Here is a 24,217-nt window from a genome sequence, read left to right as displayed (position 1 = left end):
TCATTATATATTTTATAAGTATTGTATCCATGTTGAACACTTGTGGAATATAGGTGTTTATTTTCGTGCGTATAGTTTCTTCCTTACATTGACAAAGCTAAAAATCCGTGCAAATGACATACTTGTTAAAATTCGCGGGTAAAGCACTTGCCAACAAATTGATCTAGACCACTGCAAAAGGACAATGATAGATTGTACTGTCCTTGTATTGGGTGCAGGTGGTTTGGGCTGTGAAATCCTCAAGAATTTGGCCATGCTACAGGTAAGAAACATTCATGTTGTTGATTTAGATACAATTGAGCTAACTAATTTGAACAGGCAGTTCCTATTCACCGAATATGATATTGGGAAACCAAAAGCTGAAGTGGCAGCAAAATATATCAATAACTGGAATGAAGTACGGCAAATGGAGAACAAAGGATACCCAGAAGTCATAGTGACACCTTATGTGCGAGACTTAACACTATTTCCAGTAGAGTTCTTCAAGCAATACCAGTTTGTAATATCAGGTTTAGATGCTATAGAGCCACGCAGATATGTCAACAAGGTGCTTGTGCAGATAACAAGAGAAACGCATTTTGAAGTATGTATACCATTCATCGACGGAGGCACTGAGGGCTTAAAAGGTCACATAAAGACAATTATACCAGGTATTACTGCATGCTGGGAATGTTCTCTTGATACCCTTCCGTTGCAGCAGCATTCGGTTCCCATGTGCACTGTTGCCAATAACCCGAGAGTTTTAGAACATGTCATTGAATATGTAGCTACTGTCGAATGCCCCGATTCTGAGTTGGATAATCCTGAAGAAGCAGCTCTGGTCTTGGAGAGGTGTTTCACAAGAGCAAGAAAATTCGACATCGATCATAGAAAACTGAATATGAGCTACATGTTAGGTGTGATAAAACGCATTGTACCAAGCGTTAGCACGACTAACACAATTGTAGCAGCTGCCTGTTGCAACGAGGTAGTTAAAATCTACTTCGATATGGTAGCGGATTATGACAACATAACCAATTTCATTATGATAAATGGCGCCGATGGCTTTTTCATGCACAAATTCAAGTATGAGAGGAAACCCAACTGCCTGGTTTGCAGCGGTTTATAGTAGTTGATGCATGTGCCGGGTAACATTGACTCTTCGCGTTATGATGAACTCTCACTAGACGAGCATCTATGATTCAAAAATAACCGGGGTAGTGGCCAAATTGATGATATACTCATCAGTGACTTGACAAAAAAAAAATATTAAAATGTTGTTCAGTCCTGTATCATACATTTTGTGGCGCACTTCGTCTACGGGACTGATAAGCAGAGCTCCTACGCAGTGCTGGCGTTTCCTCTCAATAGCGGCGGAGCCGCTTATTAAGCCAGTCAGAATAATCAACCAGCCAGCAGGGATGCAGTTTTCCATATCACGAAAGGCAGCTACTAGGTTAGCAGATATATACAAAGATTCAAAAGAAGTCCTAAAGATTTCTGTCGAAAGTGGCGGCTGTCATGGGTTTCAGTACAATATGAGATTAGTCCCAGAGAAGAAAGTTGACACTGCGTTAGATGCTCCGAAACAAAACCCAAGACATGCACAGGAAGATGTGAAGGAAAAAGATTCTGGAGACTCGGATGATTTTGATGATGATTTTGAAGCTAATAAAAAGGTAGTTTTTATTCTACCTGACAGCGAAGCGAAAGTGGTAATAGACGAGAACTCTCTTAAAATATTGAACAAGACAACGCTAACCTATTCTACGGAACTGATTGGCTCAACATTCAAGATTTCAGGTGGTAATATGAAGAGCAGCTGTGGTTGCGGAAGCAGTTTCGACGTGGATCTTGAAAACTAACATTACTACAAGACAGCCTTTGCATTTCTACATAAATATCCCTTATTTATACATTTCTCAATCGAGTTGGGATCTTTGCAACAATGTTAGCAAAATTTCGGTCTCTAAAGTGTTTGCGAAAGTGCTGATGCCTCGTTTATTTATTCTCGCAAAGCCTGCCAAAGAGATCATGGAAAGAGTTAATTTCTCCAAAATTAACCCTGTCTCTTCACGTATATAGGGCATTATGCATTTTTCAAAAACCGATCGTTTTTCCATATCTGTAAATGTTTTCAAAGTATCCTTATCCAGTTCGAGTTCAAGTTTTTTTAGGTTCTTATTTTCAGTATCAACGTCATATATAAGCTTGGTACGGTAAGTCTCAGAGAAGTGCAATGTACTGGCATAAAAGATCGCATCAACCACATAAATCATAAATGTACCATTGAACTCTATCGGTAGAATAATGACTCCACATTCTGATCGTATCCATCCCAAAATCAAATCTTTGATATATTCATTACCCGCAAAGGAAAGAATTGTCGGTATTCTAAAATTTTTATTTTCTACCAGCTCCATAAAACTTATGAGTTCCTCTGATTCGATCTCGAAACGCTTCCTAACATATTTTGCACCTTCTCTGCTATCTTCAGCATAGATGACTTGATTTCCAATTGAAATAGAAGATCGCAGTAAGCGTTCTAGGGATCCTAATTGTGTTCTCCAATTAATAGATCCGTCTAGTACGTAAAATGACCACTCATGGATCATTTCTTGGTTACTCTCACTTTCTTTTCAATGTTTCAAACCTTAATTTCTCATTTACCCAGTAGAGGCGTTTCGCGCATGTCAAAAAAGAATGATCTTCTCCTATATTTTAGAGGTATATTTAGGAAATCTAGATAATTAATACTGAGGACAAGTGGACAGTTGTTATCAAAAAGCCTTGCGAATATTTGTTCACAGAGGGTGGATCCCGACTATTAAGTGCTATCAGATATTAATGAGTGATTTTTGGGAAAAAAACAAAGGCTCGATTACTTCTGGGTTAAAGACAGCCGGAAAATATGGCTATCAAGGTACTAAATATGTTGCCAAGACTGGTTATAAGGCAGGCAAAAGTGCCAGCAAGAATTCTAGCAATAGAAGGAGAGAACGTGAACGGAGGAAAAAAAACGGTGATGATGAAGATGAGGAGGAGGAAGATGATGAAAACCCAAATGGCAATTACAGTAAACAAGCGCATCACAGTCGACATGATGGGCAGGCTCAAAGTTTTGGGCCTCAGTACCAGCAATGGCAGCCGTCGCAACAGCCGTATCAGCAAACTGGGCAACTTGCACAACCATATGCGCAAGCCCCACAACCGTATGGTCAACCTCCACAACCGTATGGTCAACCTCCACAACCGTATGGACAACCTCCACAACCGTATGGGCAAACTCCACCACCACAACCGTATGGGCAAACTCCACCACCACAACCGTATGGGCAACCTCCACCTCCACAACCGTATGGGCAACCGCAGCAATCGTATGGACAATCTTCGCAACCATATGGACAACCCCCGCAACAGTATGGGCAAACTCCACCTCCACAACCTTATGGGCAACCTCCACCTCCACAACCGTATGTTCAACCCCCACCTCCACAACCGTATGTTCAACCCCCACCTCCACAACCGTATGGGCAACCGCAGCAATCGTATGGGCAACCACAGCAACCGTATGGGCAACCACAGCAACCATATGGGCAACCACAACAAGTCTCTCAAGCGTATCAAAATATACCAGAGACGAGACAAGGATATCAGGTGCCGCAGCAACCACAACAAGCGCAAGCCACTCCACCGCTTCAACAGGAGGCTAGCCATTTCCAGCAGCCAACCGCGGCTCCAGTACCACTTCCAGAGCGCACCGCTGCTCCAGTGAGTCAAGCCCCCCAGCATACCCAGCCTCCAGGAGCCGCGCAAGGTCCGCAGACATACTTTAGTCCCCCCAGCGCTCAAAATTACGATTCGACTTCTGGTTCTTCAACGGGTCCTTCCCAACAGGCACCTGCTTTCAATCGAGAACGAGCCATGAGTCCACCGCTTGCAGAAAGAGCAAAGCCCTCTTTAAGTATAGATACCAATACGTCTGCAAATATAGGACCAACTGTCCCAAATGTTGTGCCCTACCAAAAAGAGCAAGCAGAAGAGAGGAAACTAGCAGAAAGACTGACAATACCAGAGGTAGATTTGGGCAGCCTGCCCCCACCTCCTACTCGTAAAGATAGGGAAGCTTATGTATCTCGGGTTGATTCGGCGATAAGGTCCCCTTCTTCCAAAAATAGGGCATTGTCCAGCACTCAGCCTTCCATTGTTACCACACCTCAAGAATCGGCTCATACTGTAGCGAATGTGCCCTCAACAGATGTTCAACACATTCCAATAACTCTATCTAATGACGACCTAGGTCCAGTAGCCTCAGATGTTTCTCCCGCTGTTGTAGGGGAAACAGTAAAGGAAACTTCCATATTGTCAGAAGCAGAAACAGTTGAAAACCCAAATACAGGCATTACGGGTAAGTTCGATTACAATGTTCAGGTTAACTATGCACCTCCTCCTAAACCACACAGGGGCCCTGGTAGTGCACCTTCTCTTGCTCCATCAAAATCTGCAATAAGGCCACAAGCTCCGCCATGTCTCAACGAAACTTTAGGCCCAAGACCCCCAGCATTACCTGGACGTGAAACCTCTAGCCGTGGCGTCGAGTCATCTTCTGCAACGGGAGAAACGCCTGTATCAAATTTCCTTCCTCCTCCCGCCCCTTACAGACGTACAGAGCCGATGAGCAGTGAGTTCTCCAAGAACCCAGTGAGCTCGAGTGCTCCTGCTCGAAGCATGCCAAATTTGGTTTCTTCAGCGAACAGAGATTTGTCGTCTTTTCCACCCCCACCAAAGCCAAAGAGACCTGACATATCCGGCTCTCCTGTTCTGAAAGAAACCGAGTCTAATGAAAATAAAAAATTGTCTTCCTCCACTCCTCATGGCAGGGGTCGATTATCGATGGCAAATACGGAAGAAGCATCCTTCCAGGACTCAACAAATTTGAAGAAAGATCTTTCAAATTCCCAAGTTGCTTCTAATGAAACTAATTCGAATGAGCATCCTCAAAAAAAGAATCCTCCACCTAAATTGAAGCCGAAGCCAAAGAAACTATCAACAGCAAACTTTCGGAGCAGCTCAGAGGAGCTAGAAAGTGACCAAAGATCTGCCGCAATCAATGGCCAAATTGGCGATATATCCAATGAACTGGCTCAATTCAAATTGAAAAAAACGGGTTCTGGCTTCTTGAACAATAAAAGCATTGAAAGGTCAGAGGTACCTCCAAGTAAGGTGAAGACGCCTCCGAAGATACCACCAAAGAGAGACTCATTGAAGAAAGCCCCCCCTGTTCCTGCCAAGTCCTCAACCTTTAAACTGAATGCGAGTAGTTCGCAGCAGAAAATAGAACCAGAAGAAGATAATAATCCTTTTTCAATATACCTGAAAAGTGCGGTTCCTCTGGAAAACGATAGACTTCATAGATAATCATAACGTAGTATGCCATGAAAAACAACACAAAATGTATACGATTTATTTTGTGCAGTTCAAGCCTTTAAAAAGGAGCGTAAAATTTTCTGTCACAATGTCAGTAAGAAAACCACCTGGGCGGCAAAAAAAAGTTCAACTAATCGGACTCTGACCTCAAATATGTTAGTTCACGCTGAAATAATAGCATTGGCATTTTGTGATAGCCGGGTTTTACCTTTAGAGATGAACTGAAAGTGAGGTAGCATATTTTACTACTTCAAAGCACTTCAATATCATAGAAATGGGCTCACTTGCTTTCGAGGAAAATCTTGTCAAAACTTCTCTGTACTTTTGTCGAGGAACTTTAAGAAGTCTGTCGAGAATCAAATAAGAAATTAAAAATGTAACTGGCACAGTTGATTAGAGACATCTAAGAAACGACTGAAGAAAAAACGTCGAACATTTATGAGGGCTTAAAGAAATCGAAAAGATATATCCGAAAATGTGGATGCATTTTCTCATTATAGCCCCGAAACAGCAGGATGACCCACTACTGGACCATATTGAAGGAGTCACAGTAAACCAAATGCATCGCGAATCAACTGATTGTGGCTAAGTAACTAAACGATAATTTCGGCATAGAAGCCCTACCTATACTTTTTTTCGATTCAGAATCCACCAGCTCTGGAAAATTATATGGCTTGACTGGAGAGCTGTTTCAACGTGCAATAAAAACAGCACGCAAACTCTTATGTCAAAGAAGATGATAATCTATTTTTTTACTATGAGCTTTCATTATAAATCTCCAAAATGGACTAGTTGCTAAACATCTTACATATCTATTTAGATTGGAAACTTTATGGAATTATTATTGCCATACCCTTTCTAGACGCACACACAAAGTACTATCTGTAGCCTTTTAATTCCGATTAATAAATTTATTTGGAAAGCAAAGCAGCAAATTGTTGTATATTAATCTCCCCAGAGCCATCACTTACTTCCCTTAGCATATCTTCAACTTCAGCATCTGTAAGCTTTTCACCGATGGAAGTCAGCACATGCTTCAATTCTGCCGCAGAAATTAAGCCGTCACCATTCTTATCAAAAACTTTGAAGGCCTCAAGCAGCTCTTGCTCCGAATCGTTGGACTTTAGCTGACGAGACATGAGAGCCAAAAATTCGCTGAACTCGATCTTATGATTTCCGTCTATATCAATTTCATTCATAAGATCAGCTACCTCAGCTTCACTAGGTGAGAGTCCTAGCGATCTCATTACAGTGGCTAATTCACTGGACGAAATCGACCCATTATTGTCCTTGTCAAATAGGGCAAAGGCTTCCTTGAACTCAGCAATTTGTTCTTCCGTGAGGTTGGACGACATTATTGTAAATTAACACTTAAAGAAAGAGTATTCAAACAATAGAATGTTTTTGAAATTCGAACTTCTCAGGCCAACTCGGTTGCTATTTAATTATATAGTATGATAATATCTATTGTAGTGTCCTTTTGACTACTTGATTTTGTTTTTGACCTTCAAAAGGAGATCCGTCCGTCATTTTCAACGTTAGTGGTACTCTTAAGTGAAATCTACATCGGATAAGCCAGATTCATTGCGACGTGTCATACGCATGGCACCGCTACCATTTAGGTTAAGGTTTCAGTATGTTAATGGATACGGAATACTCGTGGTGGATTGCATTGGGAAGTATCTACATGGCTCTGCCATTGCTGGCATACACAGTAATACCATATCTGTTTTACGGCAACAGATCTACAAAAAAGAGAATCATCGTATATGTTATAGGTGATTTAGGTCACTCGCCTAGAATGTGTAATCAGGCAGCTAGCTTTAGTAAGCATGGCTGGGAAGTGGAACTTTGTGGATATCTGGAGGGTGCTGTACCAAAGTTCATTGAGGATGATCCGAACATAACGATCCATGAGCTCCCAGTGTGTGATCATGTAAGAGGAAAGCAGCCCTTAGCAGCTATGATTCATAAGGTGACGTTTCAGATGCTCGCCATTAGCAAACAGCTTTGGAAACTTAGAGGTAGTGACTATCTTTTGATGCAAAACCCTCCTAGTATACCCATTATGCCCTTGGCAGTGCTCTATAGATTTACAGGCTGTAAACTGATCATTGATTGGCACAATTTGGGTTATTCAATCTTGCAACTGAAGTTCGGTTCATTCTACCATCCTTTTGTCTTGATCTACTATATGATCGAATATTTCTTCAGCAAGTTTGCTACATACAATCTCACTGTCACCAAGGCAATGAAAGATTATTTAGTAAAGAATTTTGGCCTCAAATCAAAGAGATGCGTTGTGCTCTATGATCGCCCATCATCACAGTTTGGACCACTATCGACGACTGTAGATCGTTCGCATGCGCTTCACAATGAATCGTTCATAAAGGATTACGTGCCAAAAGATTTCGATCTTGGTAAAGGAGATAAGGTTTTCGTCACTTCCACCTCATTCACCCCAGATGAAGATATAGGCATCCTAATTGGAGCTTTGAAAATATACGAGAACTCATGTAAAAAGTTCGATAAGAGTCTACCCAAAATTTTGTGCTTCATAACGGGCAAAGGTCTCTTGAAACAAAAATTCATCGAAAGGGTTAGGCAAGAGAAGTGGGAAAAATGTAACATCAACTTTTTGTGGCTGTCCCCGACGGACTACCCTAAACTGTTACAATTATGTGACTATGGTATTTCTTTGCATACCTCAAGTTCTGGGTTAGATTTGCCGATGAAAATTCTAGATATGCTTGGGTCCGGCTTGCCAGTGATTGCCTCTAATTATCCGGTGCTAGAAGAACTACTGGTGCATGAGAAGAATGGTCTGAAATTTCTCGACAGGCGAGAATTGCACGAAGCCTTAGTGTTTGCCATGAAGGACGCGAATATATATAAATCTCTGCATGAAACGGTACTCTTAGAGCAAGGAAACAGATGGGATTCGAGTTGGAAAACAGCCATGAAAGAAATTAATCTTATAAACTGAGCCAACATTTATTTTTGTTTTTGACTACGGTATTCGTATACGGTACAAGTTTTCCAACTTTGTTATGTACTCAATTCGGTTATCATTCTTTAAGGTCTTTCTTTTGAGACTTCCTTCTAATTCATAATACCAAAATTTATAGTGCTCCTCTGCGTATTGCTCTACAAATTCATGCTCTGGTATTAAGGCATCTTCTGAGAACTCAAGAGATATGGATTTCATGTAATCGTTTTTATATTTCGTCAATATCTTCGATGTCAGGTAAGTATAGAACCTACTCATGACGGTCACATTATAGCCTCCGCCTCCTAGAAGTATAACGGAACATTTCTTGAACTCTGTGAGGAGATTCATTATGCACTCAGACAATCCTCGTATTGATAATTGCCATTCTTCGAAACTGTCGCCTATGAGGCCGTCACCTCCACATTGGATAAGGAGAATTTCAGGTTCATGGCTCGATATAAGAGGTTTGATTATTCTATTGACTAAGGAGAACAAAAACGCATCGTTGAGCCCATGTAGCAATGGTATATTAAAAATGTTCTTGCCCTTTTTTGAATCCTCTAATGATCCGGTGCACGGAAAGAAACCCGGCTCAAATAAATGTAAAGATAAAGTTTGGATATTCGATGAAAACTGAAACGCCTTCTCTACACCATCACCATGGTGTAGGTCAAAATCGACATAACTCATCTTCTGAAATCCCTTTTTTCGTAGCTTCTGTATTAGCAAAACTATGTCATTGACGTAGCAGAATCCACTAGCCCGACCCTTAAAAGCATGGTGTCTGCCTCCATCCCAGTTTATAGCGACAGTTCTTTCTGACTTACCAATGTAGTCGGCAAGCAGCAGGCTTGCACCAGTGACGGTTTGACAGTACATTGGCAAGTATGAAAACAATGGGCAGTCACCCTCTAGATTATAAGTATCTAAATCATCTTCAGATTCGGAGGCATTATTATCCAATCTTATCTTGTCAAAAGCGTCCCCAAATGAACTCTTACAAGATTTAACGGTTGGTATCAATGAAAATTCATTGAAGTAACTAAGTAAATCGGATTTTTTTTCGAAGATGTACCTTGCCTTATTTGGTTCATCGTAATGGGTCTCATTCCAAGCGGCTCTTAAATCATTCAATCCAGATAACGCTTCTTCATCGTTATCAAATGGCAGGTTTTTATTGAGCTTCTCATCTAGTATAATACCAACGTACTTCAAGGAATGAAATTTTAGTAAATCACTTTTTGAACATGCAGGTTTTGTGATAACATGATCAAAGCCATCTAGTAGTGAGTAACACTGGATCAAAGAAAGCGTCAGTTGAGATTTTGTCCCTTTGTTGCTTGGCAATAGATCAGCCACCTGAGATTGGAAATCCGACGCGGATATTACCAATTTAGTCATTGACCTCAGGTGCAATTGCAGTTACACTATTTTTTACTGTCTGTTGCATTCTGAGAATGTTTCAATGCGTTTAGGAAATATTAAAATATTGATAATAAGACAAGAAAAACACTTACAAAAAGTATGTAACTGCTATATTTGGCAATCAAGCGTTCAATTCCTTATCGACCCAAGTTGGCAGAATGAAAGAAGCTGCATGAATTCTCTTATTGTAGTATCTGTACCGCTTAGCTTCTTCCTCTTCAGAAACTGCACGTAGAGGCTCTTTAACATTGGCATCCTTATCTTTTGAACAAACCATAAAACCAATTTGGCCCGTTGGATAGGTTGGAATGGTTGTATAAGCGTACTCTGCAATCGGGAAAACACTGGAGCAGGCCTTTTTTAAATCCTTTATGATGGGCAAGTGAATCCACATGCTTTCAGCCTGAGTGGAAATCACACCTTTCTCAGTTAAGGCACCATTCAATAATTTGAAGTAGTCCGCTTGGAACAAAGTTTCAGCTGGGCCCTCTGGGTCAGATGAATCAGTAATAATAACATCAAAAGTATTTTGGAAATCTCTCAAGAATTGGAAACCATCACCAATGTAAGTTTTAACTTTAGGATGAGAATAAGAGGCAGACATGTCAGGAAGAAATTCTTTGGATAGTCTGATAACAGCCTCATCAATGTCACATAACCAGGCTTCAGCTACGCCTTCATGCTTGACGATCTCTCTTAATACGCCACCGTCACCACCGCCGATAACCAAAACTTTTTTTGGATCAGGATGAGAGTTTAACGCCAGATGAGCAATCATTTCTTGATATGAGAATTCATCACGTTCGGTAGCCTGGATAACATTGTCGAGGACCAAGACATTTCCGTAATCAGTGGATTTGAAAATTAGAATGTCTTGATATTTTGATTTCTCATGATGTAGAACTTTTTCCACTTTCAATGTCATAGCTTGGCCAGGCCACATGGTGTCAGAGATTTCTCTGAACCAGCCATCGACAATTGTTGGGTGAGTAATTTCCTGAGCAGACATCTTCAATTCTATTGTTACTGATTCTTGTTATTGATTCAACAAACTCTGTTAACCTCACAAGCGATGGGTGAAGTAATTAAATTTTTTTATCAAGAAAAAACTTTGGAAAAACCATGAAGAAAAAGCAAGATTTTATCACATTTCAATACGACTGAGGAATGGTTACTCCTCGGTTCTGGTGGTACTTGATACAAGTCGTAAGAACAAATTGGAAGTGACAAATTTACTATGATGTACTTGAGTTTTTGACAACCCAAAAGTGTCTCGTATAGCCTAGACTTCTCTCTTGCTACGGCATGCCTATATAACGTAGTTCAATCAATATTAGGTATGTCCCTACTAGATGCGTTCCACTTTCATGAGCTCTAAAGATCCCGTCAAGCACACATCTTTTATAAATTGTTTACATACATTGCCTTTATTACGAAAGGGGACGACAGCTTAGCCCATTTTTTCCATAAGGCGGGCGAGCATCACCTTCAAAAGTGGATGAAATTGTCCGTTGTAAGAGGAAATAACGACCATACATCTGGTCAAACATCGATCGCCATGGAAGCTGACACCTATAATGAGCAGCTTGGGGACATGATTGAGCTGTTTCAAGAGTACAAGTCCGGCTCTGTTACTCTAGAAAACATTACCAAACTTTGTCAAACGTTAGGGTTGGAATCATTCATTGATGATATAGATGCACAGACAGCAAGGTTATCGACAGCCTCCAAGATAATTGTTATTGATATTGATTTCAGTAAACACCAAAAAAAAGTGACTGACGTGAAATTAGTGTTGGCTTCAAACTTTGACAACTTTGATTATTTTATCGATGATCAACATTCTAGCTCGCCAAGTAACAATATATTGCTCAATTCACTAACCCAGTATCCTGATCTGCATGAATTCCATAGTAATTTGAAATTTCTTCATCTTTTGGATAATTTTTCGAATGTAGACATAGATCCCACCAATACTTCAAGCAGTAATAATTTTGGATCAAACAACAGTTCGAACGAAAATGGTGGGTGTTCGGGTAAACTTGACCTTTTCAAGTACTATACAGAATTAGCGTCATTCATTCAACAAGATTTTTCCCACAATGGTGCTCCTTTTACTGTTGCTACGAATCTTGGTAACAGCTTCGGTATTTACATATTAAATGAGAACCAAAAAGTGTTGGCCCGAATCTATCTTGAGAAATCTAGAGACCCCAAGCATAGACTTTACGAGTTTGTTTTCGCGGAAGAAAAGATGGATTGGATCAATCTTAGTTCTGAAAATTATACCTGTGGAGTGTCATTAGTGGCAGAAATTTTATCTCAAGAAGATTTGTTCCCTCAAAATTTCATATTATATGATTCAATGGTTGTTAATTATAAAATGGTGAGTGATGCACACTCTGGTATTCAAGAAACTGGGAAGTTGAATGACTGGATTTCAGAAAACAAATATAACATCAAAATTAACGATAAGCTTCAAATTATGAATGACTTCACCACAAAGTTGATTAAAGTGAAAGTGTTTGATATTAGTAACGACAATATCGATATTCTCAGAGACATCTTGAATTGGATTCAATGGTCGGAGACCGTATTGAAGCAACTGCATTCGCTTCTATTTCCGTCAGTCAGCATGTCAGATGACGAAAAAAATGACATATTGGGTGGAAACCTTCCTGGTATGTCAACATCAACTCGTGGAAGGCGAAGGTCCTCAGTTGATCAAAAGAGAAGAAAGCATCCAAATAAAATCAGGCGACCCAGTGCGACCGAATCAGTAATGCTTAAGGATGAGGGTTTACAACAGTTCAATTTACATGAAATTATGACAGACTCGAGTTCGGATTTGAAATCAATTGCAGGAACATCAAAAAGAGATGCTTCTAGTACAGATCAGGACGTCAAAATGGACTTAGACCCAAATAATCTTTCGGTTGAGGAATCAACGCATCTGCTGCAATTGGTTATCAGTGAGGACAGCATATCATTGAACAAAATTGCTAATTGCAGTCTCTATGAGGACCCGAAAAACTGGAAAACATTTATGGATATTCTAAAAATTCATATATAGCGCATTTTGTAGAGCATCGTTCTTGGCTGTCTCTACAACATGGTGAAAGTGACCTATTTACTCAACCAGCACATCATGCATCTTCAAAGATTTGTTATTTAAAAATTGATGCTAGCTATTGACAGATTCAATTTTTATCAAGAATCTTGTTAGCAGTTAATTGCACGTTGACATTACACCCTTGCTATTCAATTATCGAGATATATAAATCTTTGGCTCCCTATATCATAGAATGAAATAAAAACCAGATGAAGAGTTGTTGTTCTTATTCAAACACAAATATTGAGAGAACATTTGTACTACGGAGTTGTTTGCAATCGCTTGGTTAGAAATTGACTATATTGTGAGAACCAGCTATAGAGGTATATAAATCCTCGATTTCCAATATCATTATTTAGAGAGAATGTTTTCTTCAGAGTTACTGATAGTAACTTGGTTAGACAATGATGATAATTATTTGGAAAGAAGGGTTTCTTCGGAGTTATGATAATAACTTGGTTAGATATTGATGATAATACCATGATATTCAATTATAGAGATATATAGTTCCTTGATTTTCTATATCATGAATTGAGATAAAACTAATTGAACTTGGATTAACATCTGGGAAATACGTCAGTATTTATACCTAACATTTTGCACCTATTGTACCATAAGAGAGGACGACGAATGAGGAATTTTCATCGTCATCACACCATTTCTAGTCCCATAGAATCCACAGTACAACTGCTATTTCGTGTTCATTCCATAGACTCCTTCGTAGTCAGATTCCTGAATTGTAAACGTCTTGCGATAGATTATCATCCGATATCTTTCCAGGATCGATTGATATTCTGTTAGTGCTTCATCTGGCTTCGTTTATTTTGTTTTACAGTCCAATTGTCTTGTTTCTGATTCTTATAAGTCATCTCTTTCATGTATCTTACAACATCGATCTATATTTCAACATCATCTGACTTCAATTCTTTTATTATATATGCCAATTATCATTATTTTTAAATGTCGTCTCTTTAATATATATCTAACTTCTCTCCAATATCGCTCTATATTTCACCATATGATGCTAAACTACTGAAGTGCTTCGTCAACGACTGCAATACCTTCTATTTAGAGATATCTTAAATCTCACTTCATATAAAAATTTAGGCACTATGGCCGAGTGGTTAAGGCGACAGACTTGAAATCTGTTGGGCTCTGCCCGCGCTGGTTCAAATCCTGCTGGTGTCGTTTTTTTCAGCTAACGGCATTAACTGACCTTTTTTTGTTGAGTTTTGAGAGCAAACGGTCGCTGCTGCTTGTAAAGAACTGTTAAACCTTTATATAGGTTACTACAATCTATATTTTTGCGCTAGCTGAATACCTTCGGCCACGTTTTGTACACGAGCGTCAAGCTTGTAGCCCTCTTTGTCCAAGGCAATCATCTGTTCGGCGAAATCTGTTAATGGAACTTTGAAACATTCGATGAATTCGTTCTCCTCAAGCTTAGACTTGGGGTTTTTGTTTTCTTCAGCTGTCATATCTACTTCAACTGTGACAAGAGAAAGATTGGTGTTCGTGAAACCTGGATCGTTAAAGGCAACCGGACTTTGTTGAACAATTTTCCCAACATAGCCCGTTTCCTCCTTTAGTTCTCTCAGTGCAGCTGTTTCAATGCTTTCATCACCGTCAATGAGTCCAGCCGGCATTTCGATGCAGACACCGCCGACTGGCGGTCTAAATTGCTTTTGTAGCAAGATCTCATTTGGTGTGCCGTCCTTGTATTTCAGGATGACCAGAATTCCAACGCCATCAACGCCACCATTACTTCTTGTCAAACGAATTGCACTATCCCAGTCTCTCTGCTTTCCATTGGGATCTGCGTAGCTTATTTTCTCTAGACCGATCCATTTGCACTCGTCAGCCTTTGCTGGACGAGAGCTCAATATTTTAGCAAGCTCTGGTTTACCTTTCAGTTGTGGTGACATAGTGAATAACACTCTATATTCAATTTTCAGTGATTGTTTTGTCAGTATGGGTCTTAGAAACATTTGACATGAATCTCCTTATAACCTCAACTGTCGTAAATGCAGGTCCTATATTTCTTTTGGGTCTGCACCAGGGGACTAAGCGCGCAAAGTCACGCTTATGGGATGATGTGTGCAAGAAGTATCTTACGCTTACGATTTATTTAATCGTCTAATTTAGGGCTAATCATGTCTCAAAAGTAGCTTGAAATCGAGACATGCATTTTTTGCTTCAAGACGTGAATTTGCCCCCACGATTGCATTTCGTGAGGTTTGGAACTTCCGCGACACCTTTAGCGAATGGAAGAATGGGTATCTTGTGTAAATAGCGCTTGCCTGCATTTGGTAGCCTGATACCTATCGGTGGTATGCAGCAAAACTTTTGGCAGCTTTAGACTTTTGGCAGCTTCAGACTTTTGGCCGACTCTAACTCTTACAGAATCCCATTTGAGGTCTTGGGTATGCGAAATGCAATCACAATAATCAGAGCTAAATTTTAACGATCCATTGACTCCCAAGTAATATAGTGCTAACCTTTTGAGTCATTTTAAGTTGTGTAAAGCTAGGCCATTTCACAGATCTACTTTTGATTGAAATTATGTCACATTGCATTATGAAATGAACATCCTTCGCACTACGTAAAAATCGAACCTTTAGCGTACCAATAAATACTGCCCAAGAAGAGCGGATCAAAGTCACAAGAAAAAGAACTTAAACCGATTACATACTTTTACTGTACAGAGGTCGTTATTCCGTTATTCTGTTATTCAGCTAATACTATGAGTGAGGCCACTACCGAAAATGGCGGATCTTCTGATTTGAAGGCTCAGATTCAGCGGTACTTGGTTGCATCTGGCAATTATGAAAAGTACGTGTTGCATATATGCGCAGTTTAATTACGAAAGCTTTTACTAACAGGAAATTCAATCAGAATATCGGATAAACTGGGCGAAAGATTGTTGCAAGATGGATGGGTCGATGAGGTCAGAAGGCTAATAACAGCAGAAATTCGCGCTACAAACTCGACGAATTTTTCCCAAATATTATCAAAGATTGAACCAGAGGCCTTAGGTATGTATTTGAACCAATGAAAAACTCTCCAATTTCTTTTAGCATAGCTTTAATATACTAATCTGTTTTACTTTAGATTTGGTTTCAACTCCCACAAAAGAAGAGGTTCTTGAGCAAATAAGAGTATTTCTGAATGAAATTGTGGGCACAGAATAAACTATAGATATATGAAAGAGAGTCTTTTGGCCTATTTATACAAGTGTGTTGCATATTATTACAGTTTCCACCTAGATGCTCTTTCAATCACAAAGGAAATCAATACATAAGTAGTGTACCTAATGTTTCTATTTTAACGTATAATTCATCATTTGACTCGACGTTATTCGTCATAATTTTCGTCTTCCTCAATTTGTCTTACAATGCTAGATCTTGTCAAACTATTATCATCGGGCTGAGTTTTCTTATTCAGTTGTTCTTGCTCCAGTCTTTCACGTTCTTCTTCTTCACGAAGTTTAGCTGCTTCTTGTAATCGTTCCATCGCTTCAGCACTTGGTTTAATAACTGTCTCTGGTTCTGTTTTATTTGCGTTCGTAACCACTTCTGAATCTACTTTCATCAAATCATCACGAGGGTCGGCCTGTATTTCGGCCTGTCGCTGTACTTCAGCTTCTATATCAGCGTCCGTTTTTTTATTCTTTTCCACATCCGAAGCTGCAGCATCAATTGTATTGATAGAAGCATCGCTTGATCTAAAACTTTCATCCTGAGTTTGAGCATCTCCACTGGATGTCGTTGACTTCGACAAAGTCCTTTCGTTTTGTAACGGAGGACGCTGTACTAATGGAGAGAGGTCATTCGGTCTTTGCTCAATGGGTGACGTTCTGATCTCAGTTGTTTGCGATGATTTTTTATCCTCAGTGGTATGGTCTACGGAGTCAGGATTTGTCACAGTTGATGCCGTCTCAATGGTTGAACTGCTCAGGCGCTGTCTCCGAATGGCATCCTCTAACGCTTGTTGCGTACTTTTTTCGATCTCTTTATCGGTAGGACCCACTGAAGCAGTTCTCGGATCATTCTGATTCGACGATTCTGTGGCTTTCCCCCTGCCATTATTGTTGGGAATTTTAAAAGGGTATGAAGAGCTTGAGACCTTATCCGACGTTTCTTCAGGCAGAGCTGACAATTGGTCTTTTGACATTGAAGGTGAATTCATTGAACCATTACCGCTGGAACCTTTTTCATTTATGCTTGTGACGGACGGAATTACATTTTTATTACCTTCAACTTCTTTAGCTACTGGTAAAGCGGATTCTCCGGGACCATCAATTTTATTTTCCTTATTCAAGTTATATGGATTAATTGGCGAGGCTGAAAAACCATTCGAATTTTCTCCAATAGTGTTATTTGCCTGATTATTTTTTGCTGACCTAGCCAGCCTTTCCTTTTCTTTATCCTTTAGAGTTGTTGACTTTATCTTTAAATTTGGTGCAGGAATTTTTGGAGATTTCTTTATTTTCAGTTTTTTTTGCTGGGGCTCTATATTTGTATTTTGTACCTTTTGAGAGGCTGGTAGTGTTGGCACTTGGGCAGACTCTGATAATGAGCCATCGTTATTATTCTTATCAGAATCCGTTCTCGCATTTGAATTTGGATCTTCACCAGAATAGGATGAGACAGCTGCGTTCACTAATGTATGTATACTACCATCCATATGTCTCTTTTGGGGTACAATTGGACCCATCGGATTTGCTGATTCAACAGCATTACTGACCAAAGCTGATTGTGGCAAGGGTTGCAACATTTGCTGGTTTGAAAAATTATGAGGTTCATGTCCTGAACTACTCACTTGCCTGTTTTGGGGTGACTGTTGCTGAGTTGGCAACGGTAATATTGTCGAAGATGGTGGGGTCGGCTGAGTAATACTCATAGGTCCATATGAATGTTGCTGCGGCATGTTCATAAGATGCCCCGGTATTCGCTGATGCTGTGCATGTGCTTGGGCTTGTGCATGTGCTTGGGCTTGTGCTTGTGCTTGTGCTTGTGCTTGCGCTTGGGCTTGAGCTTGAGCTTGAGCTTGTGCTTGGGCTTGTGCTTGTGCTTGTGCATGCGCGTGTGCTTGCGCTTGGGCTTGTGCTTGTGCTTGGGCTTGTGCTTGTGCTTGTGCATGCGCGTGTGCTTGCGCTTGGGCTTGGGCTTGTGCCTGGTACTGTTGAGCTTGGGCATGCGCTTGGGCTTGGGCCTGGGCCTGTGCTTGGGCTTGGGCTTGTGCGTGGGCTTGTGCTTGTGCGTGGGCTTGGGCTTGTGCTTGGGCCTGGGCCTGTGCTTGGGCTTGGGCTTGTGCGTGGGCTTGTGCTTGTGCGTGGGCTTGGGCTTGTGCTTGGGCTTGGGCTTGGGCTTGGGCTTGGGCTTGCAACTGTTGAGCTTGTGACTGGCCTAGGGAACCATTTGAATACAACGCTGTTGCAGGAGGTCTAATATTCAATGGATTACTTTGATCGTTTGACTGCAAAGTTGGCTGTAACATAATTGGTGGCGGACCTTGTTGTTGAAGAGTCACCGTACCATCTGGACTTACAGTAGTATTCTTTGCCATTGAGGAATTATTATTAGGATTGGACAACTGTTGCGTAAGAGCCTCTAATCTTTCTCTGATATGAATATTCTCTGGATCTAATCTTGCAGCTTGTTTGTAAGCATCCAATGCATCATTTAATTGATTGTTACAAGTTTCATAAAGCGTACCTAAATCGTACCAAACCTCGCTGATATAAGGATTTAATCTTATCGCCCGTGTGTAAGCATCGAGAGCATCTCTATATTGAGAAATTTGATAGTATAACACACCAATGGAACACCAGAAAATTGGGTTTCTTGAATCTCTATTGACAGCCTGCTGAAAAGCGTCATAGGCCGCTGTATAATCGCTTCTAATCATATGAACACGACCTAAATGGTACCACGTTGTTGCATCTGAAGGATCGACCTCCAACGATTTTAATAGTAGATTCAATGCCTTCTGTGGATCGTGAAATTGAACATTATTCATTCCATATAAGCAACCTAACTGTTGTAAGACTTTTGCATGGTGGTCGTTCTGCAGAAGCACGTGTTCATAAGCCTCTTTTGCGCCTTGCCATTCGCCCATATTTTCCAATACGCTACCTAATTGAAACCAAATGTCCCATTCTTGCAAAGGTGCAGGCGGTTGCGGCAAAATGTATCTAAAACATTCCAAAGCTTGGTTCCATTTGCCTTGGTGTTTATAAATGATTCCCAGTCTGAAATAGATCTCATTGGCCTTTTCGAACTGCGGATCAAGCTCTAAAACCTTTGCAAATGCTTCTTCCGCATATTCCAGCGACCCATATCTATCATACAGTATGCCAATACCATGCCATAGTTTCGGTACATTTGGATTGCTTAGGTGGTATAGCGCCTGCTGATACGCATTGTACGCCCTCTGTAAATCATCGAGCATCAAGTAACAATGGCCAAGTGTTGCCCACACGTCCGAGAGCTCCGGGTTAACCGCCAACGCTCTCTCATAGAGCTCAACACCTCGCTGGAACATATCGCGCGACCGATACAGATGCGCCAACGACGTCAAAGCCTTGATGGAGGACTGATTGTACTGCAGCGTGGCGTCGTACGCCATTGCCGCACGATCCGCGTCTCCCAGCGTCTCCGCCAACGACGCAATTGACAGCCAGGTTTCCGCTGTCGATTGCATCAGAGGGTCCGTGGGCTGCTGCTGCGCTTGCTGCTGCTGCTGCTGCTGCTGCTGTGGGGTTTGAGTCAACGCCTGTTGCGCTGCCTCCGCCACCGGACCCTCCGTTTGCGGACTGTGTGTCTGCTGCTGCCCCGCCTGTGCTGGCTGCGATTGCAACTTCTGCTGACCTCCTGGTGCCGCCAACATGGTTTGGATGCTACTATTCACCAGCTAAGTTCTCCCTGTCCTACACTAACAATGCTGTCTGCTGCTGGACGATAAAAGTAGAATCCGTGATATTCAACCTACCACGCCTGTATATCTGTAACTTTTTTCTCCTTTTGTTTTCTTCAATAACCAAGTAACTAGAAAATCTATCCTTCTCCCGATAATGACTACAATTATAAAAAACAACTATTCGCTGTCCACTTTTTACCACTTTTTACTTCTCGACTCTGTTGTTTCTCCGACCAGAGAACGAAAAACGAGACGTGAACGAGAACCCAAAAAAACGGGAAACTAAAAGAAAAAAACAAGAAAAAAAAGAGACAAAAGAGAAAAAAAGGGGAATAAGAATTCTGACAACTTTGAGAATGCAAAAGAGAACCGAAGCGTAGCGACCGATATTGGCAGTAAAAATAAATTTGGCTTGCAGTCAGAAAAAGAAAAAGCGAAACTGAACTGACCGAACCGACTACGCCAGAAACCCAATGGAACAGGTCCTGTAATGATCCAGTAATGATCAAGAAAACGGATAATCATCTCGATGGTGTGTGTGTATGTGCGCATTTGTGTGCGTTGGCGGTGCGTTTGTGCATTTTGAATGCAGATGTGCGTGTTTCCCTTTCTACCTTTATTTTTTTCTTTTCTTGTTCTGGCTTTGTGTTCTCATGTGCTTTAGTGTTGCATGTACAATGCGGGAATGATCGACTTTGACTTTGTTGGTCCGATCGCAGGCGACGTGGAAGGAAAGAGAACCACAAAATAAGATGCAGCAGAAAAAGCAAACGCAAACGCAAGCGAAAGCAACAGCGACGCCGGCAACACATCAACACATCAACACCCTCCCTCGATCACCAAGGTGCAAGAGCATCCGGGCATCATGCTGTGAGAGCGGTGGCCGCTACGAAAGGTGTCGAGCCACTTGCGTTCATGATGATCATGGCAATACGTACAGTAACGGTATAACGGTGATGACGTAAGGCAGATTCGATGCGCCAGGTCTTATACGACGGCGACGAGCAGGCAGCAACCGGAACGCCCGGTCGTTCGTCATCGTCGCAGTCGTCGTCGCGGTGGCGGGGAGGGGAGGGGTGGCCATGCGGGCTGGCGCGAAACAAGCAACGTTCGCGTGCATGGGCCGAAAACACGCTATGCAAAGAAAACAAAAGAAAGCGAAAAAGGAACCGCGGGCTGTTGGTGTGTCTGTGGAGTCGAACGGCGGCGCCGTCTGAGCTGATATGCACTCCTTGATTCCGCGAGGGGCGCGCTTACCCTGCTGCCGAGGGGCGCCGCCCCTCGGCGATCGGTGATTCGCGGTGCAAAGGGTCGTTTGGTACGGGCCGATGGGCGCGTGGCTTTGGTCCCTGGCCTTGGGCGGCTAAACCGGTGCGCCAACGGCATCCGGAGCGGACAGTCTCGGCCGCGGCTGTGAGGGTAGAACCAGCAGCTACTTTGCGGACCCCTGGGCTTGTGCCGCTGGGTTTGCCCCGTTGGTCCGGGGCCAGCGCAGCTGCGGGTGCAGATCTGAAGACCGAGCAGCTGGCGGCTAAATTGCGTCGAGGTATAAAAGCGAGGTGCAGAGTTGGAACATGGTCCTCGCCTTCCTCCTCCAGTTTGCTGTACTCTGCTGGATGCGAGGGCATGGTCACGCGATAGGGCGATCACCAGCGGCGCTGGTGCAGATCCACAGAGCTGTGCTGGAGTTGCCAGGGAGAACGCAGTTGAGTGCAGTGGAGCGCCGCTATCTGACCGTTTGGATGGACTCGTTCCGCCACGTCGTTCGGTCCCGACAGAGGCGGAGGCCCCGCTGGGTGGAGCGGGAGCAGCGGGAGCGGCGGTAGTAGCAGTCGCAGAAGTGTTCGTGTGTAGTGACGTATCAGCTGGCCACTGCCGAGGTGACCGACTCAGAGCTTTCCATATCCTGGCGATCAAGTCCCACAGCAAAGTACATGGAAAAGAGGTTCTTGCCGCAAGACAGCAAGCGTCTCTCGAAGGGTGGCTTCAAGTAAGGTGTTGTATGGTCGAAGATGGAGGATTCATCCGTCCCAGGAGGACGAGACGTCAGAGGAAAAAAGTAGACTATGTGGAAATGAGCGATGGCGGAGAGCGGTCGCAAAATGAGGATGATGATGACTATAAGGGTGATATAGTCGATCTAACGCAACAGGACGGTTCGATAATCAAGGGGGAACCAGCCGATATGGGCGGCGCTGCGGGTGCAGATGAGACGGAAATTTTGAAGGCCGATGCAGATGAGGGTGAGGGTGATGGGGATGAGGAAGATGAGGATGATGATGAACCGCTCAGTAAGAGAAGAAAGACCACTGCAAAGAAGAGAGCACCACGAAAACCTGCGAAGAAAAAGAGGAAAACGGACGATGAAAAAAAAACTGACAGATATAACAGAAATACAGAAAGACTATATGGTTGGCATCCCGAACTTCGGAGTGTTTTCAGCAATTTGAAGGAGGCCCCATGCTATGTCGCTAAAAGAGCTACGCAACCCAAGGGAATGTCTATCAAATTACTACCTTTCCAATTAGAAGGTCTTAGATGGTTAATAAATCAAGAAGCAAGCAAATACAACGGTGGTATATTATCAGATGAAATGGGTATGGGTAAAACGATCCAAACGATTGCGTTACTGATGAATGATCTTGCAAAGAGACCTTCGCTTGTGGTGGCTCCGACAGTTGCCTTAATTCAATGGAAAAATGAAATCGATCAACATACGAATGGTGCGCTCAAGACTTATATTTATCACGGAGCTTCGAGAACCAATGATTATGGTGATTTGGGTGATATTGACGTTATTCTAACAACATATTCCGTTTTGGAATCGGTTTTCAGAAAACAAAATTATGGATTTAGAAGAAAAAATGGTATGGTAAAAGAAAAATCTTTATTACATCATATTGACTTTCATAGAGTTATACTTGATGAGGCTCATAATATTAAAGATAGACAAAGTAACACGGCAAGAGCTGTGAACTCTTTGAAATCTTTGAAAAGATGGTGTTTGACTGGTACACCTTTACAAAATAGAATTGGTGAAATGTATTCGCTTATTAGATTCTTGGATGTTGAGCCATTTGCCAATTATTATTGTACTTCCTGCGATTGCAAATCAAAAGAATGGAAATTTTCTGATAATATGCATTGTGATCATTGTGGTCATGTTATTATGCAACATAGAAATTTTTTCAATCATTTTATGCTGAAAAATATTCAACAGTTTGGTGCTACAGGGTTGGGTTTAGAATCTTTAAATAATATTCAGCTTTTATTGAAGCATTTAATGCTTAGAAGAACCAAAGTCGAAAGAGCGGATGATTTGGGTCTACCACCAAGAATTGTCACGGTGAGAAAAGATTATTTCAATGAACATGAAAAAGACCTTTACAAAAGTTTATACATGGATGTGAGAAGGAAATATAATTCTTACGTTGAAGAAGGTGTTGTTTTAAATAATTATGCCAATATTTTCACATTAATTACAAGAATGAGACAGTTAGCTGATCATCCTGATTTGGTACTCAAAAGGTTAAACGATAAAAATGGTAATGAGTCTACGGATAATGGTGTTATTATATGTCAATTATGTGACGATGAAGCTGAGGAACCTATAGAATCAAAATGTCATCATAAATTCTGTCGATTATGTATAAAAGAATATGTGGAATCATTCATGGAAGAAGAAAAAAGACTCACTTGTCCAGTTTGTCATATTGGTTTAAGTATAGATTTATCACAACCTGCCCTAGAAGTTGATTTAGATCTATTCAAAAAGCAAAGCATTGTTAGTCGTTTAAACATGAAGGGTAATTGGAAGTCTTCTACAAAGATCGAAGCACTCGTCGAAGAGCTTTATTCATTAAGAAGTGATAAAAAGACCATAAAATCTATTGTTTTCTCTCAATTTACAAGTATGTTAGATTTAGTCGAATGGAGATTAAAAAGAGCGGGTTTCCAAACTGTTAAATTACAAGGAAGCATGTCACCAACTCAAAGAGATGAAACTATCAACTATTTCATGAATAATATTCATTGCGAGGTTTTTTTAGTTAGTTTGAAAGCTGGTGGTGTTGCATTAAATCTTTGTGAAGCTTCACAAGTTTTTATACTTGATCCATGGTGGAATCCAAGTGTTGAATGGCAAAGTGGTGATAGAGTTCATAGAATTGGTCAATATAGACCCGTCAAAATTACAAGATTTTGTATCGAAGATAGTATAGAATCAAGAATAATTGAACTGCAAGAGAAAAAGGCAAATATGATCAATGCAACAATAAATCAAGATGAAGCTGCTATTAACAGGTTAACACCAGCTGATTTGCAGTTCTTATTTAATAATTAATTATTTGGATATTAGTCTT

The 24,217-nt window shown here is 41.3% G+C and overlaps 13 protein-coding genes and 1 non-coding gene across 14 annotated transcripts; 8 read left to right on the top strand and 6 right to left on the bottom strand.

Moving 5' to 3' along the window:
* Positions 1-184: 184 nt before the first annotated feature.
* Positions 185-1,108, top strand: UBA3 (NEDD8-activating protein UBA3; the record flags this gene model as incomplete). Its single annotated transcript, XM_037286123.1, has 1 exon — positions 185-1,108. The coding sequence occupies one exon, from the start codon at positions 185-187 to the stop codon at positions 1,106-1,108; it is 924 nt and encodes a 307-aa protein (XP_037142018.1).
* A 145-nt stretch (positions 1,109-1,253) lies between these two features.
* ISA2 (Isa2p) lies at positions 1,254-1,844 on the top strand (the record flags this gene model as incomplete). Its single annotated transcript, XM_037286122.1, has 1 exon — positions 1,254-1,844. The coding sequence occupies one exon, from the start codon at positions 1,254-1,256 to the stop codon at positions 1,842-1,844; it is 591 nt and encodes a 196-aa protein (XP_037142017.1).
* A 57-nt stretch (positions 1,845-1,901) lies between these two features.
* IML3 (Iml3p) lies at positions 1,902-2,594 on the bottom strand (the record flags this gene model as incomplete). The annotated part of the gene is made up of 1 exon (XM_037286121.1): positions 1,902-2,594. One exon carries the CDS (start codon positions 2,592-2,594, stop codon positions 1,902-1,904), a length of 693 nt encoding a protein of 230 aa, XP_037142016.1.
* A 232-nt stretch (positions 2,595-2,826) lies between these two features.
* Positions 2,827-5,397, top strand: AIM3 (Aim3p; the record flags this gene model as incomplete). The annotated part of the gene is made up of 1 exon (XM_037286120.1): positions 2,827-5,397. One exon carries the CDS (start codon positions 2,827-2,829, stop codon positions 5,395-5,397), a length of 2,571 nt encoding a protein of 856 aa, XP_037142015.1.
* A 920-nt stretch (positions 5,398-6,317) lies between these two features.
* On the bottom strand, positions 6,318-6,761 carry CMD1 (calmodulin; the record flags this gene model as incomplete). Its single annotated transcript, XM_037286119.1, has 1 exon — positions 6,318-6,761. One exon carries the CDS (start codon positions 6,759-6,761, stop codon positions 6,318-6,320), a length of 444 nt encoding a protein of 147 aa, XP_037142014.1.
* A 281-nt stretch (positions 6,762-7,042) lies between these two features.
* ALG1 (chitobiosyldiphosphodolichol beta-1,4 mannosyltransferase) lies at positions 7,043-8,392 on the top strand (the record flags this gene model as incomplete). Its single annotated transcript, XM_037286118.1, has 1 exon — positions 7,043-8,392. The coding sequence occupies one exon, from the start codon at positions 7,043-7,045 to the stop codon at positions 8,390-8,392; it is 1,350 nt and encodes a 449-aa protein (XP_037142013.1).
* A 24-nt stretch (positions 8,393-8,416) lies between these two features.
* On the bottom strand, positions 8,417-9,799 carry HOS1 (histone deacetylase; the record flags this gene model as incomplete). The annotated part of the gene is made up of 1 exon (XM_037286117.1): positions 8,417-9,799. The coding sequence occupies one exon, from the start codon at positions 9,797-9,799 to the stop codon at positions 8,417-8,419; it is 1,383 nt and encodes a 460-aa protein (XP_037142012.1).
* Positions 9,800-9,944: 145 nt separating this feature from the next.
* SPE3 (spermidine synthase) lies at positions 9,945-10,832 on the bottom strand (the record flags this gene model as incomplete). The annotated part of the gene is made up of 1 exon (XM_037286116.1): positions 9,945-10,832. The coding sequence occupies one exon, from the start codon at positions 10,830-10,832 to the stop codon at positions 9,945-9,947; it is 888 nt and encodes a 295-aa protein (XP_037142011.1).
* A 489-nt stretch (positions 10,833-11,321) lies between these two features.
* Positions 11,322-12,896, top strand: MED1 (Med1p; the record flags this gene model as incomplete). Its single annotated transcript, XM_037286115.1, has 1 exon — positions 11,322-12,896. The coding sequence occupies one exon, from the start codon at positions 11,322-11,324 to the stop codon at positions 12,894-12,896; it is 1,575 nt and encodes a 524-aa protein (XP_037142010.1).
* A 1,145-nt stretch (positions 12,897-14,041) lies between these two features.
* HG535_0Atrna1S lies at positions 14,042-14,123 on the top strand. The gene has a single exon. It is a non-coding gene; the product is annotated as a tRNA-Ser (tRNA).
* A 101-nt stretch (positions 14,124-14,224) lies between these two features.
* On the bottom strand, positions 14,225-14,923 carry YSA1 (ADP-ribose diphosphatase; the record flags this gene model as incomplete). Its single annotated transcript, XM_037286114.1, has 1 exon — positions 14,225-14,923. One exon carries the CDS (start codon positions 14,921-14,923, stop codon positions 14,225-14,227), a length of 699 nt encoding a protein of 232 aa, XP_037142009.1.
* Positions 14,924-15,678: 755 nt separating this feature from the next.
* Positions 15,679-16,126, top strand: SUS1 (Sus1p; the record flags this gene model as incomplete). Its single annotated transcript, XM_037286113.1, has 3 exons — positions 15,679-15,767; positions 15,831-15,970; positions 16,047-16,126. The coding sequence occupies 3 exons, from the start codon at positions 15,679-15,681 to the stop codon at positions 16,124-16,126; spliced, it is 309 nt and encodes a 102-aa protein (XP_037142008.1).
* A 163-nt stretch (positions 16,127-16,289) lies between these two features.
* On the bottom strand, positions 16,290-19,826 carry CYC8 (transcription regulator CYC8; the record flags this gene model as incomplete). Its single annotated transcript, XM_037286112.1, has 1 exon — positions 16,290-19,826. The coding sequence occupies one exon, from the start codon at positions 19,824-19,826 to the stop codon at positions 16,290-16,292; it is 3,537 nt and encodes a 1,178-aa protein (XP_037142007.1).
* A 2,032-nt stretch (positions 19,827-21,858) lies between these two features.
* Positions 21,859-24,198, top strand: RAD16 (DNA repair protein RAD16; the record flags this gene model as incomplete). Its single annotated transcript, XM_037286111.1, has 1 exon — positions 21,859-24,198. One exon carries the CDS (start codon positions 21,859-21,861, stop codon positions 24,196-24,198), a length of 2,340 nt encoding a protein of 779 aa, XP_037142006.1.
* Positions 24,199-24,217: the final 19 nt, after the last annotated feature.

This window comes from Zygotorulaspora mrakii, chromosome 1 (assembly GCF_013402915.1).
Source record: "Zygotorulaspora mrakii chromosome 1, complete sequence".
Lineage (NCBI taxonomy): Eukaryota > Fungi > Ascomycota > Saccharomycetes > Saccharomycetales > Saccharomycetaceae > Zygotorulaspora > Zygotorulaspora mrakii.
Note: the sequence above shows the minus strand (reverse complement) of the source record. Positions and strands in the feature narration are given on the sequence as shown.